The sequence below is a fragment of the Mesoplodon mirus genome, assembly GCF_964341445.2.
Source record: "Mesoplodon mirus genome assembly, chromosome: 13".
NCBI lineage: Eukaryota > Metazoa > Chordata > Mammalia > Artiodactyla > Ziphiidae > Mesoplodon > Mesoplodon mirus.
In genome coordinates this window covers 16,485,098-16,503,180 of record NC_138989.1, presented here as the reverse complement: position 1 = coordinate 16,503,180, position 18,083 = coordinate 16,485,098, and the positions used below count along the sequence as shown (strand labels likewise).

Genomic DNA, 18,083 nt, shown 5'->3' with positions numbered 1-18,083 from the left:
AGTGGTTAAGAATCTGCCTTACAATGCAGGGGACACAGGTTCGAGCCCCGGTCTGGGAAGATCCCACATGCCTCGGAGCAACTAAGCCCATGAGCCACTACTGAGCCTGCATGCCACAACTACTGAAGCCTGCGTGCCTAGAGCCCGTGCTCCACAACAAGAGAAGCCACCGCAATGAGAAGCCCGCGCACCACAACGAAGAGTAGCCCCCGCTCGCTGCAACTAGAGAAAGCCCATGCGCAGAAACAAAGACCCAACCCAGCCAAAAATAATTTAAAATATATATAATTGGCCAAATGTAAACAAAGACCTGGAAGAACTGTCCTGTATGAGAGATTTAAGTCATCTCTTTATTGCATTCCTCCTTATTAGAGAGGACTCCCATACCCTTTCTCTCTGGGTGTGTATTTCTGCCTAACTTCTGAGTTACATAAATAAACTGCTTCTCTGTGTGTTCTCCCATACAGTTGTGCTGTGTCTCTAATAATAAACTTTGTACCTGATTTTACAGTTTTTGCCTCTTTGAACCATTCTTGCTTTCAAATGGGGGAAGGAGCCAGGGCCACTTTGCTTCTAGCCTCTAGCCCCTGGTGGTCTAGCGGCTAGGATTTCTGGTTTTCATCTAGGCTACCCAGGTTCAATTCCTGGGCAGGGAACTAAAAATCTCTGCTCAGGACCACTCACTGCTGTCTCTCCGAGATCTATCCTTCCCTTCCAAACCCCTCACCACTGCCTCTAAAATCCTTCCACCTCTGGCCCTGCCCACCTCTCTCACCTCACCTCCCAACCTTCTCCCCCTTGTTCACTGGACTCCAGTTTTTCCCTTTCCGCAACACAAGTCAGATGTCCCATCTCAAGGCCTTGCCCTTGCTGTTTCCGCCCCCCCTGCAATGCTTCCCTTAGTCACAGGACCTTAACAATTCAGGTCTCACGTGTCAATTCCTGACCAAGGGATTTAAAAGCAGTGCCCTCTGCCCCAACTACCTCTTCACCCTATTCACTTCCTTCACATCCCTTATCACAATCTGAAATTACCTCGTGTTTGGTTTAAGGTTGGCCTCTCCCACTAGAGTGTAAGCCCCCTGAAGTCAGGGCCAGGGTCGCTTCGGTTCTTGCCTGTACACATTAAGGGTTCAGGCACACAGTACGGGTTCAGCCAACGTGCGCTGAACTCGCCAGATCCTGACATGCTACACCCGAAGCGCGCCACGCGCGGAGCAGTGCCGGGCGCGCAGGAGGATCAACCTTCGATCCCCACCCACCCCTCCGCGGGCGCGCGCGCGTATTGGCGGCGAGGAGCCTAGGGGCAGCTCTGCCTGGGGCGGGGAAAGGCGCGGGTACGCCCCCGGGCCCCGCCCCGCGCCTGCCCATTGGCGGCCGCGCCGGGGGCAGGGAGAGGTCGCGCACGCAGCTGCCCGCCCGGCAGTCCTCCCAGTTCAAGCCGCCAGGGCTCCACTCTGCACTCCAGCGCGATCCTCGGCATGTTGCGCACAGTTCTGCTCGCCGCCGCCCGGCCCTGCCAGGGCCGCCGGCTGCTGTCGGCCGCCGCCACCCCGGCCGTGCCGGCCCCCAACCAGCAGCCCGAGGTCTTCTACAACAAGGTGAGGCCGCCCCAGCGCTTTGTTCTCTGGGGACGGAGGCCGCCGGGTGGGAAGGGACTGGATCTCTTCGGGCCTCAGTTTATCCAGCTGGGACTCGAGGGGTTTGCTGCAGTTGCTGTTTCCGCACACCTTCCCTTCCCTGCCTGCGAGCAGTTTGGCCCCTTCGCCGCCCCTGACACCTCGGTTCCATTACGCAGCTGTGACTTTGGCCACTTATTTGTCTTGTCTGGCCGCTGCCCGTTTTCCGGGTTCCATCCCCCGCCCCCTCCCCCACCCCCAGTCGTCCTCGGCTTTCGGGCCTTAGTTGTCCTGTGTCTGCGCAGAGTCTTCACGACATCATCCACCCAGAGGACATGTCCATTTAAGACCCTCTTTGCAGGAACAGTTTTGTCTTTTCGTAGTCTTTTACCCCTTGACTCATGCCCTCGTCCAAGAACGTCCAAAAGGAAAAAGAAAAAGGAGTCCTTTTCAGCCAACGTTCACCAGTTCGCCAAGGGAGAGGCCAAGGCCATGGCCCCGGCCGCTCGGGCGTGCTGGCACTTCCACTGCTGGCAACTGGGAAAGGGTGGAGACCTTCGCAACAACAGCGCAATCCCCAAATGGTGTCTGTGCCTTTCAAGGCTCTTTCTTTGGTCAAAGAAAGGAGGGACTTTCCAGGATAACATTGACTCCCAGTAGCTGATTTCTTGCTCAGCCAGGACTTGGGAATCTTTTCTCTTTTGATCTTTGAGTTTGGGTAAAGTGCTGAAAGTCACAGAGAAGGAAATTGGTTATGAGAGTTTATTTTGTTTGTGCAAAAAGTGTAGTTGCTGCCCTTCTCTGAGCTTCAACTTCTGTAAAGTGGGAAGGGGTCAGAGGGTGAGCACAGGGGTTCATACACCACGTGGGCACTTAACAGGAGTAATAGCTCATATTCTCTGTGCGCCTCCTTTGCACCTGGCACCAGTCTAAGCATTTACCTGTTGTGCCGTTTAATCCTTAAACAGCCCGGTGAGGTAGGTACTGTGATTATCTCCATTTTACAGATGAAGAGACTGAGTTGCAAAGAGGTTTAGTGAGTTATCCAAAGACTCAAGTCAGCGGCAGAGTTAGGGTCCACATCTAGGCTCCCAAGAGTAAGCCGATAACCAGAACCTTCCATGGTACTATTGTTGCAACTCTGGGTGGGAATAAAGGGGTCACTGCTGACTTAGGATGCTGTAGAGACGGCCCCTGGCTGGCTGCTTTCAACAGGGGACCTGCTTGTCTGGTCAGGAGCTCGGCTGCAAATCTGCACAGAAACAGTGGGTAAAGGCACATCTGTGTGATTTAAAGGGTGTTACAAATGGTCATTTGCAAGGGAATAAAAACAAAAGATAAAATAAGATGCCCTTTGCATAACACAAGCCAAAAAGGCAGCTGCTGCTGCTCCTTAGGCTGCTTAAGGAGGAGTTCATGCTTGAAAGACTTGAACATCAAGCAGAAATATCCTCAAGGGAAAGGCAGCAGCATCCCAAGCTTTTGTGGCCACAGGATCTAATGAAGATCATCCTCCTTTGTGCTCACGTGGAGGTGAGGAAACAGGGTCCAAACGTGCACACAGCTCTGGTCGATAGCGCGAGTCCTGTTCTCTAGATTTAGTTCATAAGGTAAGTTGGAGCAGAGTGAAATCTTCCTGCAGCTGCTTTTCTTTATCAGATTTTTTTTGAGATCCTAAAAGTAACCCTTGGACTTACCTGGTGGTCCAGTGGTTAAGACTCCACGCTTCCACTGCAGGGGGCCCCTGTTTCGATCTAAGGTCCCACAGGCCACACGGTGCAAGAGAAAAAAAAAATGCTATTAAAAAAAAAGGAACCCTTGCTCACTGTATACAAATGCAGAAGTAAGTAAAACTTCCTGCATACCCCACTGCACTCCCTTTCAAGAGAACTGTTAACTGGTAGGTCTGTGATCTTGCAGACTTTTTCTTTGCATTTGTGTGTGTGTGAGAGCGTGGGCAAGTGAGCGTGCACCAGGTTTTTTTGTTTTTACTTAAATGAGATCCTTGCACTTACTGTTCTGAAGCTGTCTCATTGAACAGTGTATCTGGATTGTCTTCCTAAACCAGTACATTCAGATCTTATTTATTCTTCCCAGGGGTTGCAAAGCAATCTGCATGAGCAATCCACACTCTGCTGGAACAGGCCCCTTTTAAAGCTTCTTGGGCCATTTTCAGTGTTGAGTTGTTGCAATCCCTGATGGCAAGAATGCCAAGGTCTAATCCTAACATTTTGAGGCTCTTGCCAGGGGCTCTAGGTACAAACTAGATCATATGCCTGGACATTTCCCTGGGGATTATTGATTCCTTGATGTTCAGTGAACTGTTCTGGAGTTTCCCCAGAAGGAGCTGTTCCAGGCTTTGAAGTTGCTTCTATAGGCGCTGGATTTTCTCACCCAAGGGTATTTGGAGGAATGTTGCATTTCAAGCTTGTTGGGTCTCTCCTTGAAGAGGGGGTGGCACAGGCAATAGGTCTTTTCCTTCCCACCTCTTTTTCATAACCAGAAGAGTCTATAGAGTGGGGTGGTTTGGTCAGCCTTCCTGGGGTCCTCTTGCCTCTACTTGTCCTGGGTGGAGCTAGGGTTGGGGGAACTTCTTTGTTGGGTTAGGGAGATTACAGGACAAGTTCCTCCCCCACTCACTAGCAGGGACCTGTATGGGGAGCTGATGATGGCCAGGCTTCATGAAGATCAACATTTCTCATCCTTGGTGGGTTTCAGGGACACAGCTCTGTCAAGGGAACTGATTTTCATTTTTCATTCCTTTTTTCTTCCCTGACTTGGAGAGTAATTAAGATCTGGAAAGACAACTCAAAGGAAAACTGAAGGGAGTGTGGTTTCAGCAGAGTAATTCCTCTGGATGAGGTGTGACTAATACTTTTCATCTTCAACATCACCAGTTCATGTTGGTTGATAATAATAATGAAGATGAGAAAAATCACTGGACACTATTTTACTTTCTGGACTCAGGCTGCCTGTCACTCAGTAACATCAATCCGGGCAGGTTCACTCATTCAAAAGACACCTCAGCAACCCCAATTCCAACCAACTAAACAGGCAAGAATCCCTGATCATGGGAAGCTTGCATCCTGGAAGACAAGCGAAATGCATAGTACGGAGCAAGCTGATCGATCGGCGCTATGGAGAAAAATAAGGCAAGGAAAGAGGGATATGGAGGGCGGTACAATTACTTAACTCTGTACCTTAGCTGCTACATCTGTAAAATGGGGTAAAAATCCCATCTACATCATATGGTTGCTGTCAGGATAAAAGGGAGGCATCCTTGCACAGCCCTTAGCAAGTGCCTGGCTCGTGGCTTCTTGCACTTCCGTATTTACTGCAGCCTTAAATAGGAGGCGACAGTGATGCTGTTGAGCTTAGAATATAATGGTGATATAACTCCATTTTATGTGGGCACTGTTGTAGTTGTAATTTGTTTCCTGGAGGGCTGCGCTAGGTTGCGGTAAAGTTGAATGGGAATTTGGGGTGAATTAAATTTGTGTCTTGGGAATTCCCTGGCAGTCCAGTGGTTACTTCTCTGCGCTTTCACTGTGAGGGTTCAATCCCTGTTCGGGGACCTAGGATCCTGCAAGCTGCGCCTTGTGGCCAGGAAAAAAAAAAAATTATTGTCTATTTTTAACCTCTTGACCACAACATTCAGGAACTAAAGAGAAAACTGACAAAAAGAGAATTTAAAAAGGGTCTCCTTATATAGAATTTTCTGATTCCAATAGTAATACATCCTCAGTACAAAAAGTCAAGCATTACAGAAGTATGTGAGGTGGAAATTCACTGGACATATACATAGGCACATATGGATGTTCATTGCTGCATATTAGCAAAAACCAAGAAATAAGCCAGCCTGCCTTCCATGGGGAAACAGTTGAACAACATATGTTACAGCTATAGGAAAGAATAATTCTGTGCACACGGTAGTTAAAGGAATTAGCTGGAGCTGTATGAATAATGGATCTCAAAAACTGTTTAAAGAGGGGAAAATGTCTAACACTCTGAGTGATGTGAAACTAATTAAAATTATCAAAACAGACTATCAAATGTGGATAAACATAGGTCCATATAAATGGCTAAAAATGTCCTGGAAGGAAAACGCTCCTTGGTGAGGGCAGGGCTGCATAGGGAATCTGCTTGTGGGCAGTGATTCAAGGGGACTTTAAATGTTTTATTTCTTTAAAAATAAGTGGCCTATAAGCTAATAAAAAAACGAAAAAGAAAAGAAAAACAGTCCTCTGATATCCCACCCCTGCAGATAATCACTGCTAACAGGTGGTATATACAGAATAGGAGTTTGATTTATCTTGTTTTCCTTGAGAGATTCTTATGGAATGAGCCAAAACCTGTGTTGGGCTAAGCAGTGGTTTGGAATGGCTGTGTGCTGAATGAGTCAAGTGACATATCTCCACACTGATCACGTTGCTTTTATTGCTTGTTTGGGAGTTTTAAGATCCTTTGTAGAAATAATAGAAAGTCCAGGAATGTGAGACCAAAGGCCCTGGGGGATGAGGAAAGAATGTTCAGGGAGACATTCTGGGGGAGGTGGCTGCCCTTGGCCTTAACCCCAAACTAACCCCAAGGTACCTAAATGATTGTGTGGATAAGTGTGAATGTGGGTGGCATTCCATGTTTATGTTTCTCTCCTTATGATCTGTCTTCTCTTAGACATAAATTACCCAACTGCCACTGAAAAAGCAGTTGCCAGCAGGATTCACCCCAGGATAGAAAGCCACAGCATTTCCTCACTCCTTAGGGAAAATAACATATTTCAGGGGTGTAGATTTCCTAGGTAACAGATCCCTAATTCTTTCATGCATCAAAGCTTGAAAATAAAGTCTTTCTAGAATGGGTCCTGCATCTTTAAATTGGAGCTGCTGAATGGCATTTAACCTTTTTTGGCGACCTTGGGCAGATTATGACTGTCCGTTGCCATGGGGTGGAGGTGGTACTAGAATATCACTCCGTCCTCGCTTTGGTTAAGACTCCTCTCCAGGGTCCTGCAGTCCTGCTCCCAGCTCTACTGTCCTTGCCCCAGCTTCTCACCCCTCCCCACAAGTTTCTGTTTGCAGTTCCTAATCCGCAGGGGCCTGGAATAGAAGATATCCGAGGAAGCCACGGATCATGTTATCCTCCAACTCAGTAATTCTAAATACGGTAACCTGCCCCAACTTTGCAAAGATGCATGTCTAAGGATGTTTGCAGCAGCAGCACTGTCAGGAATACAGGCAGACCTCATTTTATTGTGCTGTGCTTTATCGCACTTTGTAGATACTGCGTTTTTTACAAATTGAAGGTTTGTGGCAACCCTGCATTGGGCAAGTCTATTGGTGCCATTTTCCCAGCAGCATTTGCCCACTTCCTGTCTCTCTGTCACATTTTGGTAATTCTTACCATATTTCAAATCCTCCGCCAGCAAAAAGATTATGACTTGCTGAAGGCTTGGAGGATGATTGGCACTTTTTAGCAATAAAGCATTTATTTATTTATTTATTTATTTATTTATCTATTTTTGGCTGCACTGGGTCTTTGTTGCTGCACGTGGGCTTTCTCTAGTTGCGGTGAGCGGGGGCCACTCTTTGTTGCGGTGTGCAGGCTTCTCATTGCAGGGGCTTCTCTTGTTGTGGAGCACAGGCTCTAGGCGCGTGGGCTTCAGTAGTTGTAGCACGTAGGCTCAGTAGTTGTGGCTCGCAGGCTCTAGGCGCAGGCTCAGTAGTTGGGGTGCATGGGCTTAGTTGCTCCGCAGCATGTGGGATCTTCCTGGACCAGGGCTTGAACCCATGTCCCCTGCATTCGCAGGCAGATTCTTAACCACTGTGCCACCAGGGAAGCCCCAGCAATAAAGTATTTTTAAATTAAGGTATGCACATTGATTTTTTTTTAGATATCATGCTATTGCACCCTTAATAGACTGTGGTATAATGTAAACATAGCTTTCATATGCACTGGGAAACCAAAAGATTCATGTGACTCCCTTTATTGCAATACTTTATTGCGATGGTCTGGAATGAACCCAAAATATCTCTGAGGTCTGCTTGCAGTGAAAACTTTTCCTAAAAGTGCATTTGTAGGACATGATTAAATAAATTGTGGTCCATTAGTTTTGAAGATTGCTATGTCGCTTAAAATAATGAGGCAGATATGCCTGTGGAATAATGTCCAGGATAAACTTACTCATAAAAGCAAGTTAAAGAATAAAAGTCCATGATCGGACTTCCCTGGTGGCACAGTGGTTAAGAATCCAGTGCAGGGGACACAGGTTCAATCCCTGGTCTGGGAAGATCCCACATGCGCAGAGCAACTAAGCCCGCGTTCCCCAACTACTGAGCCTGCGCTCTAGAGCCCGCAAGCCACAACTACTGAGCCCGCGTGCTGCAACTACTGAAGCCCGAGCTCCTAGAGCCTGTGCTCTGCAACAAGAGAAGCCACCCCAGTGAGAAGCCCGCGCACCGCAACGGAGAGTAGCCCTCGCTCACTGCAACTAGAGAAAGCCCGTGCGCAGCAATGAAGACCCTACGCAGGCAAAACTAAATAAAATAAAATAAATAAATTTATTTTTAAAAAAAGTCCATGACCCCCACTGAGAATGGACACTCCCCACATCTGTTCCGTTCCCTCCAGGACCCCAGCACTAGTGCAGGTCCTGGCACACAGCAGGTGCAGAACCCAGGGCCCCCTCTGCTCTCCCCCACCCTCACTCTGCAGCCACGGGGCCCTTTTGGTTCCTCGTGTCCCCAAGCCCCTGCCTCAGGTACTCCCTCTGGTCCTCACTGTTGCCTGTTTGTTTCTGCTTCTCTCTTCATTTGCTTGTTGATCATGTCTCTCCTCCCGGGACTTTGGTTCAACCAGCCAGGACTTGGCTGTTTCACTCAGTGCCCAGCATGGCAATGGCACTTGGTTAACACTTAACCACTGCGTGGATGAGTGAATCCAACTTTTATAAAATGCAGTGAGATGTATTTATTAAAATGTAGAGAAAATAGAGCATTTTGATGGAAAAGCTCTATGAGTTTTGCCCGCAGTCCAGATTCAAAGTGTCAACTTCTGATGCCATGAGGCTGTCTGTCCCTCTGTTTCTAGAAACTATAATGGGGAAGTGTGAGCCCGCTAGGACGCCCTCCCAGGGTGAGTGAGTTAACATGTTATGTAAGTTAGGCGTTGGGTTTCTGGCCGAGAGGTTATGAAGCATTCGGCCTAGAGTCCACTCATGTGTTTATTCAAGATAAGTCACTATGAAACTCTCCTCACTTGAAGCAGAACTTTGGCAGAGGCTCAGTATGAGAACGGTTCTCACCCTAGCTCCCCCTCCCCAAGGAGGGCACCACTGAAGTCTGGCTCTAGGAGAAGGGAAGTGGGAACTCTAAACAGAAGGAAGATTCCAGGCTCCTGCAAACCCCAGCTTATCCTATTAGTTAGAAGGGAGGATGGACTGTTGAAAATTCAACAGTGGAGAGTGACTCAACAAATCCAGGGCATTGAGAGGCAGACAGGGACCAGGGAGTGCTCTTTCCAGGGTCCTAGACAAGATCAGGGGACGGTGTGGGCCCCGCCCAGGCAGGAAGGGGTGAGGACCTGGGGAGTTTAACCAGACTGGCCCACTCTCCGCTTCATACTTCCTGATCTTTGCAAAATAACAACGAAAACTTTTTCAGGATAAACTAATTTAGTATGCTGCTGTGCAGGTATCTGGAGTAATGTACTGACTGTGGTGGTGAGACACACTGTGTGTGGGGTCCTGGCTTAGGAGCTTACACCCCTCGTTGAATTTAGTCCTCACATTTAAGCCCCCGGATGTGTCATCCCCAGAGACTGATGAAGCATCTGGAAATGAAGGGATTGGCCCCAAGGTCACAGCTTGTGAGGGGTAGAGCCAAGATTCGAACACATGGCTTAGAGGCTGGTGCTTTTTATAGCACCCATAATACAAACTCAAAATCAAACTTGGCAGCAGGGCAGTTAAGTAAACCATAAAGCTGGAGATTAGGAAACGAGTTCTGACCTCCTCGAAGGCAGACATGGGCTCTGACTGGACTCTGGAGTTGTGGGGGAGAGCTGGGCAAAGAGCACAGGCCTTGGAGTTCTGAAGACCTGGGTTCAAATCCAGGCTCTGCTCTCACTGCTGTGTGACCTTGAGCAGGTGGCTTGACTTCTCTGTGCCTCAATGTCCCCCAACTGTAGGGAGGATGCAGCTCACCGAGGTTTGCTATGAGGTTTAAATGGGAATGATCCAGTAATGGAAAGCTTCTGGTACAGGGGCTGCCACATAATGAGTAGCCAGGAACGGTCAATAGCCATTTCCATGACATGCAGGTGATGGGTAGAACATTCACATGATACCAGGTGCTGACATCTTGGTCAGCAGAAGGGAACAGTACAAGGCCAGCCAGGCTCACCCCCACCCACTGCGGCCTGCCTCTCTCTGTAGCTGACCTCCTCCTTAAAGTGCTTCAGTGAATCGGTGAGTGTGAGGCTGTGAAACCTGAGCCTGCACTCAGGGTAGCAATGGGAACAGATGTTTGGAGTGGTCACAGGCTGTGTGCCAGGCTCTCCTCCTTCCTCCACGGGTGTTATCTCTGCTCCTCCCCGTGGGCTTCACTCTCCTCCAAGTTCACCAGGGGGCGAGGCCGATTCTCAGAGAGGGGAGCACGTGGGGAGGGTGTGGCCCAGTCCAGCTTGAACTCGGGTCCACCTGGCTTCCAGCCTGAACTCTTTCTGCTACACCTGTTCCCTCCACTGGAAACTACCTGTTGCCTGCTTCCCAGCTCTCTTGCAGGAAGAAACAGAGGTGTCTTTTCCCTTCAGATTGATGATCAGCCACCTAATGTGAACCCACACACATTTCCAAAGAACCTGGCTGAGTGACTGCAGACAACTTCCCAGGTCCTAAGCCGGAGCCAGGCCATGTTGGGATGCTGGAGCCCAGGAGAGCCCTTGGGGAAGGAAGGCAGAGTGGCCTTGGACGGGTGTCCTTGCCTTCACCCCACCTGTGACCTTTGCCCCAGCCTTGGTTTAAAGTGACTGAAGTGACCTCAGCCCCCTTCTGGAAAGACCAGCCTCAGGGGACAGCTTGCTGGGAGATTTCTGCTCTGTGCTCCCCTGAGGGTTTCACAGGACCTGCCCTCCTCTCTGACCCCATCTCCTAGCACTTCCTTCCTGGTTCACCAGTAACTCTGGCCGCCTTTGTTTTTTCTCAAGCACACCAGACTTATTCCTGCCCCAGGGCCTTTGCACTTGCTGTTCCTGCTGCCTGGATTGCTCATCCTCCCATTCTTCCCATGGCTGGCTCCTTTTCATCAGTCAGGGCTCAAGTTAAATGTCTGCTCTTCAGAGAAACCCTCTCTGACCATCCCAGCTAGAGCTCTCTATCTTCCTCCACTTTAGTACTCTCTATGGATCCTGTTTTTCTCCTTTGCACTTACGACTGCAGTCTGAGACTGCCTTGTATGTTTGATTGCTTCTTTATCTTCTGTGCCTACCAGAACGCCAGTTCCATGAGAGAAAAGTTCCTGAGTTTGGTTCCCACTGTGTCCTCAGCCCTAGAACTGTGCCTGGCCCATTGCAGGTGTTCACTAAATATTTACTGAATGGATGAAAGAATAATCTAACTTGGTTCTCATAACAACCCTACTACAGTAGTGTGGTAGAGGAACAGTGGTTGCTAATTCTTCGTTGCTCCTCCCAGGCAGAGGTGGAGGCTCTCCTCCCTCCCTGTGAATCTGGACTGGGCCTGTGACTCATGCTGACCAATGGAATTTGGTGGCAGAAATAAGGCCATGTGACTTCTGAAGCTAGATCTTAAGAAGCCTTTCAGCTTTTGCCTGGTGTCTTGGAACACTCTCTAGGGAAGCCAGCTGTCATGTGAGAGGTCTGACTAGCCTGAGTCTGCCATACGGTCAGGAAGCCCAAGCAACCATGTGGTGCCAGACATATGAGTGAAGAAAGTATCTTGCACCTGCAGCCCCAGGTGCCCTCGCTCTGCAACCACATGACCAAGCCCTGCCCGGCTGAGCCTAATCAATGGACACAAATGTGAGAGATAATAATAAAGCATTTTAAGCTACCAACTGTTGAGGTGATGTTACACAGCAGTAGATACAGATTACTGATAAGAAAGGAACATACTCTTCATTTTTCAGGTCAAAGAAACCAGGGCATTGAAAGGTCAAATGACTTACCCACAGTACTTGGCAGAGTGGGTGCTCCAACTTGGATTGTCTCCAAGGCCTGTGCTTTTAACTTCTAGGCCACATCCCTCTGAAGCTAATTCCTATTTGTTCTTTCTGATTTTTTTTTTTTAACATGGCTGGTGGTCAGTATCAGGTTGAGAGCTGGTCCTGAGGACTTTCTTCCTTCTCATTGTAGATCTTCATAAACAATGAGTGGCATGATTCTGTCAGCAAGAAAACTTTCCCCACCATCAATCCATCCACTGGGGATGTCATCTGTCATGTAGCTGAAGGGGACAAGGTGAGATATGATAACTTAACCTTCAGGGCAGGGCTGAGTGGGTTGGGGGTGGTGCACAAGGGTGGCTTCATTCTCTAACATGTTTTTTTATGGTTGAAACTGTGTATTGCTTTCATAACTAAAAATGCCAATTAAACTTTTTGAGTTAAGTGAAACCACAGAAACTCTTCCTTGCAGGTAAGTGTTAGATTGTACCTGGGTTCAAGAATTCATACAGTTGTGCAAAGAAGATGTGGCACATAAATACAATGGAATATTACTCTGCCATAAAAAGAAACGAAATTGAGTTATTTGTAGTGAGGTGGATGGACCTAGAGTCTGTCATACAGAGTGAAGTGAGAGAAAAACAAATACCGTATGCTAACGCATATATATGGAATCTAAAAAAAAAAAAAAAGGTACTGATGAACCTAGTGGCAGGGCAGGAATAAAGACGTAGACAGACGTAGAGCATGGACTTGAGGACACGGCGGGGAGGGGGAAGCTGGGGCGAAGTAAGAGTAGCATCGACATATACACTATCAAATGTAAAATAGATAGCTAGTGGAAAGCAGCAGCATAGCACAGGGAGATCAGCACCGTGCTTTGGGACAACCTAGAGGGGTGGGATAGGGAGGGTGGGAGGGAGGCTCGAGGGGGAGGGGATATATGTGTGCATGTGGCTGATTCACTTTGTTGTGCCACAGAGGCTAGCACAGTATTGTGAAGCAGGTTATACACCAATAAAAATATATTAAAAATAAAATATAAAAAAATTCGTACAGTTGCAGAATTGTAGACTGGGAATTTAATTTTAGAACATCTAATCCAATCTCTCCATTTCAGACCTGGAATTTGAAGGTCAGAGAAGGGAAGTACACAGCTAGATGGAAATCTTCTTCAGCAGAATTCAGGTCTCCTGAGATCTAGCTATGGTGTCCGTAGTATATTTGGATTTAATTATATATACCCATAGTAATGAAAAAACAGTAATACTAATTTTAAAGTTAAAAATTAGACTTTCAGGGGCTTCCCTGGTGGTGCAGTGGTTGAGAGTCCGCCTGCCGATGCAGGGGACGCGGGTTCGTGCCCCGGTCCAGGAAGATCCCACATGCCACGGAGCGGCTGGGCCCGTGAGCCATGGCCGCTGAGCCTGTGCATCCGGAGCCTGTGCTCCGCAACGGGAGAGGCCACAACAGTGAGAGGCCCGCGTACCGCAAAAAAAAAAAAAGTTAGACTTTCAGTAAAAAACATTTCATTTATTAAAATAGAAAAAGCATTAAAAATAATTCAAGAATGCCTCCTGTCCTCTGCTGTAAAACAGTCTTCTATATGCACATTTAAGACCTTTCTCCCTTTGCTAAAAGAAAGTGTGAATACTTTCCTGGCTCATAGGGTAGTCAAATGGTAAATGTATTTAATTTTAATGAAAACCATGCTCCCTACCTCCTGATACACATCTCCCAAACGGAAAATGCTAGCTGTGTTGATTTTATTGCTTTCCCAAGGAGAGGGAAGCTGGTTAAACCTGCATGAGTTGGAGACTGCCAGTCATCTCAGAAGGAATGGTTAATTTCACTGGGCTTGTTTTGAAAAGAAGAGGGGAAAAATGGCCAATTTCTAAGTGCTGATCCCTGAGTGCCTCTCCCTACGTTAACTCTTTGGGGGATTTTGAAATGGAAATCCAGAAATGGAAACCATCAGGATCCTCATTCCCACCATGACTGCTGGGAAGGAGAGAAGCCCAGTCATTTAATTCTGAAGCTGGTCAAACAGAGCCCTTTTGAGGCTGGGAGGAACTGTTTGGGGCAGTTCCCACACAGGCATTGACTGAAGCTCCTGTGGGCACGTTCGGCAGCGGGGCAGGAGGCATTTGGAGGTGGTTATTGCTGAGAAGGCCTGAAGTACCTCGGTGGGTGTTTTCCAGGAAGACGTGGACAGGGCAGTGAAAGCCGCCCGGGCTGCATTCCAGCTGGGCTCGCCCTGGCGCCGCATGGATGCGTCCAAAAGGGGCTGGCTGCTGAACCGCCTGGCTGATCTGATTGAGCGGGACCGGACCTACCTGGCAGTAAGTGCTCCGCCCCCTCCCCTCTCATCCCACATGGCGCATGGACATCCCACGGAGAGCCAGGAAAGGGTGCCTTGCTGACAAGTAACTGGCCAGAATGGCGTAGGCTGGACACCTTTGGGGTACCCTCCTGTACCAACCTGGGAAGCCTCTTAGTGTTTCCTTTGATGCAGTGGGTTTGGCTAAGAAAGGAGGAGACTCGGGTGGGGAGGGGGCTATGATGGGGAAGCCTTCCTGGAGAGAGACCCCCCCAGAGGGATGGACACCTCTCCCAGACCCTCTCTGTGTGGTGGGCCTCCTCCCTGTCTGCAAGAGGCAGAAGAAACCAGGAGGCAATACCCTCTCCTCCCCCAGTCCATACTGTACCTAGCAGCCAGAGGGAAGCTTCTAGAAGGCAAATTATACCATGGCACTCTGCTCTTAAGCCTTCCATCTCATTCTGTGCCCTTAGGATAAAGCCCTGTTCCCTCAACATGATGTACTAGGCCTTCCCTGATCTGGCTCTATCTCCCAACTGTGGCCCTTACACACACAGCTCAACTCACCAGCTTTCCCCCAACTTCTTCACTGCCAAGCTTTGGGCCTTTGCACATGCTGTTTCCTCTGCCCAGGGTACTCTTCCCTTTGTCACCATTCATACCTTCCCCTTTGCCTTGTTCCTCCTACATACCCTTCAGGTTTTAGCCTAAAGGGTGCTTCTCAGGCTGGAGTTTCTCCAACTGGGTTGGGCACTTTCTAACACTCTTTAACACTTGTGACTAATTCATGTCATTATTTGCTGGCTTTTTGCTCTTTTTTTAAAAAAAATATCTTTATTGGAGTATAATTGCTTTACAAAGGCTTTTTGTTCTATAAGCTCCATGATCGCCTCTGTATTCCTAGCACCTGGATCCGCCATAGAGTAGAAGCTTGAAAAAAATATGGTAGTGAAATGATTGAATGAGAAGTTGGTGCATCCTTCCTCCCATCCCCCTCCTCTTGCACCCTGCCATTGAAGAGGCCCAGAAGTGCCTCAGAATTCAGCACAAAGGGGCCACCAGCCCTTCTCAGACCATGCTGAGTCTCAGTGCTGTTCGTCACCCGATTTGCTGATTCATTCCTGTGCCCGCCTGTCCGTGTTGATCTTGTTCTCTTTTCTCAGGCCTTGGAGACCCTGGACAATGGCAAGCCCTATGTCATTTCCTACCTGGTGGATTTGGACATGGTTCTCAAATGTCTCCGGTATGGGCTCAGTCTTCCTGTTCTTTGTTCTGGCCGTGCCAGAGGGGAGGGAGTGTTGCTGGAGGGGTGGAAACAGAATAATGTAAAAGGATCACAGGAGTTGGAGAAATGTGTTCTAGTTAGACTCCATCTCATGGGAATCATCCCTCAATACCAAAACTGTAATTGAGTCATACACGTTTTCTCTTTCAGTTTTGGTAATTTATATGTTAGTTGGAATTTGTCCATTTCTTCCAGGTTATCTAATTTGTTGACTACAGTTGCACATAGTATTCTCTTATAATCATTTTTATCTTGTCTTTATAATGTCCCCACTTCCATTTCTGATTTTAGTTATTTGTGCTTCTCCCTTTTTTCCTTAGTCTGGCTAAAGGTTTGTCAATTTAGTGAATGTTTTCAAAGAACCAGCTTGTGGACTTGTTGATTCTCTCTGTTGTTTTTCTGTTTTTCATTTCACCTATCTCTGCTCTGATCTTCATTATTTGCTTCCTCTTGCTAGCTTTGGGTTTAGTTTAATCATAAACATTTTAATAACTAAGAAATACAAGATGAGGAATAAGAGTTTTTTCAGAGCCCTTGGGTCATAGGTAACAGGAACTCACTCAGCCTAACTTGGGCAACTGTGGAGAGTGAGGGGTCTGAAATCCAGAAGGCCATTCAGTCTAACTGCTGCCTACTTGCTTCCTTCTTCTCTCAACGAGACTGGCCTCTCCTGGGGCCAGTCTGCATGTTGGAACCCGGATGCTCACACCTGGGCTAGCTGCTGTATGAGTGATTCCAGCCAGACTAAGCTGCAGTCCCTTAGTCCTCGTGCCAAATTCCTGGAAGGGGGGCCCTGATTGTCTGGCCTTGAGTCTGACCAGATGTGGTTCAGGTGGACAGATCATTGTTCAAATAATGGCTGTTCCTCCGTGACCATGTGGACAGAGGTGGAGGGGAAGAAGCAGTGCCAGAAAAGTATGTGTTGGACAACAAAACTGTAGTTATCCCCCATAACAGGGTTTCTCAACCAGGGCAGTTGCGTCTCCCAGGGGACAGTGGCTAATGTCTGCAGACATTTTTGGTTGTCACAACTGGGAGGGAGGGGTGCTACTGGCATCTAGTGCATAGATGCCAGGGATGCTTTAAAAATCCTGCAGTGCACAGGACAGCCCCCCACAGCAAAGAATTTTCCAGCCCCAAATGGCAGCAGTGCCAAGATTGAGAATGCTCTGCAAGGATGCCCCAGAGGGAGCAGCCTGGTGAACAGCAGGCAGAGCCCCAGGCCTTCCTGAGTTTTAGCAGAATGCCTCTGTGCCCATTAAATACCTGTTCTGAGGCATGCAAACACATGTAATACAGACCTGGGAAGAAGGGAGCAGCGATGCCTTAATTTGTACAGATTGGCAGCTCCGTGGCTATTTTCCTCCCTGGCGTCACAAACCTATGTTCACACCCAGGTCAAGTCTGGTCTCAGGCTAACCTCAGCAGACACATTCATTTCAGAAATCTCTCTTTTACACTGCATGTTGCATCTCTCCCCCATCTTTCATTCTTCCTACTTCCCCGAAAATCACATACTATAAACACATGACTCTTCTTTTCCCCCCAGCTCTAATTTGCTGTGTTTTTGCCATTTGTGTCCCTGTGTGTCTGGATGGTAAGCTTTACAGGGTTGGGACCCAGTCATTGATTTGTTTCCGGTCACTGTTCACTCAGTCTTAGTACGATGCTCTGCACACAGCAAGTGCCAGCTGTTAGATGGGTTTGCACTTTCCCACTAGAGTCGATCCATGGTTCTCAGATGCTAATCTGTGGTGCTGGGCTGGTGCGACAGTCACAGTTTAATAAATCTGAATGTTTATTAAAAATACTGATTCCTGGGCATCAGCCCCAGAGAGTCAGTTGACTAGGTCAGAAGTGAGTACCTGGAATTTGGTGTTTTTTATGAGCACCCCAGGTGATTCTGAGGCTTAGAGGTTAGTTACCGAGAATGAATTATTGTGACCCTAGCAGTTAGTTAAGTCTTTCTGGGAATAAGCCCAGAGCCAGGGCAATTATCAGAAAGACCCAGTTGGACCAGTTTGAGTCTTCTCTTTCTGCCAGAGTTTACAGGGGTCCCTGACAGTCATTGATTGAGTTTGGATTTTTTTTAAGTTACTATGCAGGCTGGGCTGATAAGTACCACGGAAAAACCATTCCCATCGATGGGGACTACTTCAGCTACACCCGCCATGAACCTGTGGGAGTGTGCGGGCAGATCATCCCGGTGAGTGTTAGACTCATAATAAACAAATGAAGGTTTATCAGGAGTGCTGTGAGAGGCAGCAATCTTGGGCAGGTTCATTGCCAAGGTGGGTCTGTGGGGTGATGTTGGAAGGCGGCTTGGGCAGTGGTTGAGAACATGGTCTTTAACAAAGCCAACCAGCACTGCCACGGGTGAACTCTGTGACCTTGGGCAAGTCACTTATCCTCCTAGGACTTGGTTTCCTTATCTGAAAAGTGGAAGTGATAGTAGCTGTCTTAGGGCAGTAGGGAGGATTGAATGCGATGATGTAGCATGGTGCCTAGTATGGAAAAGCATGAATGGGAGTCACTAATATTATCATCCACCACCTGCCTTGTTCATCTGTCTTAAATCTGCAATCGAATTGTGAGGGGAACACGAGAGGTTCAGAGAACCTGGTGTTGCTTCTGCTCTCTGGCTGCCACTTTCTGCTGCCAGTGCAGCTCTCGGCTGAGAT

General features: G+C 48.1%; 1 protein-coding gene across 2 annotated transcripts in view; it reads left to right on the top strand.

The window, feature by feature from the left end:
* Positions 1–1,417: 1,417 nt before the first annotated feature.
* Positions 1,418–18,083, top strand: part of ALDH2 (aldehyde dehydrogenase 2 family member) — a 29,548-nt gene continuing 12,882 nt past the window's right edge. Inside the window, exons 1-5 of one of the 2 annotated variants that reach the window (XM_082641395.1) lie at positions 1,418–1,601; positions 11,988–12,092; positions 13,999–14,139; positions 15,281–15,360; positions 17,497–17,608. In XM_082641395.1, the coding sequence (XP_082497521.1) occupies positions 1,482–1,601; positions 11,988–12,092; positions 13,999–14,139; positions 15,281–15,360; positions 17,497–17,608 (558 nt within the window). In that variant the 5' untranslated portion in view covers positions 1,418–1,481. The remainder of the gene's footprint in view (positions 1,602–11,987; positions 12,093–13,998; positions 14,140–15,280; positions 15,361–17,496; positions 17,609–18,083) is intronic. The other variant, XM_082641396.1, reaches the window with a different exon arrangement.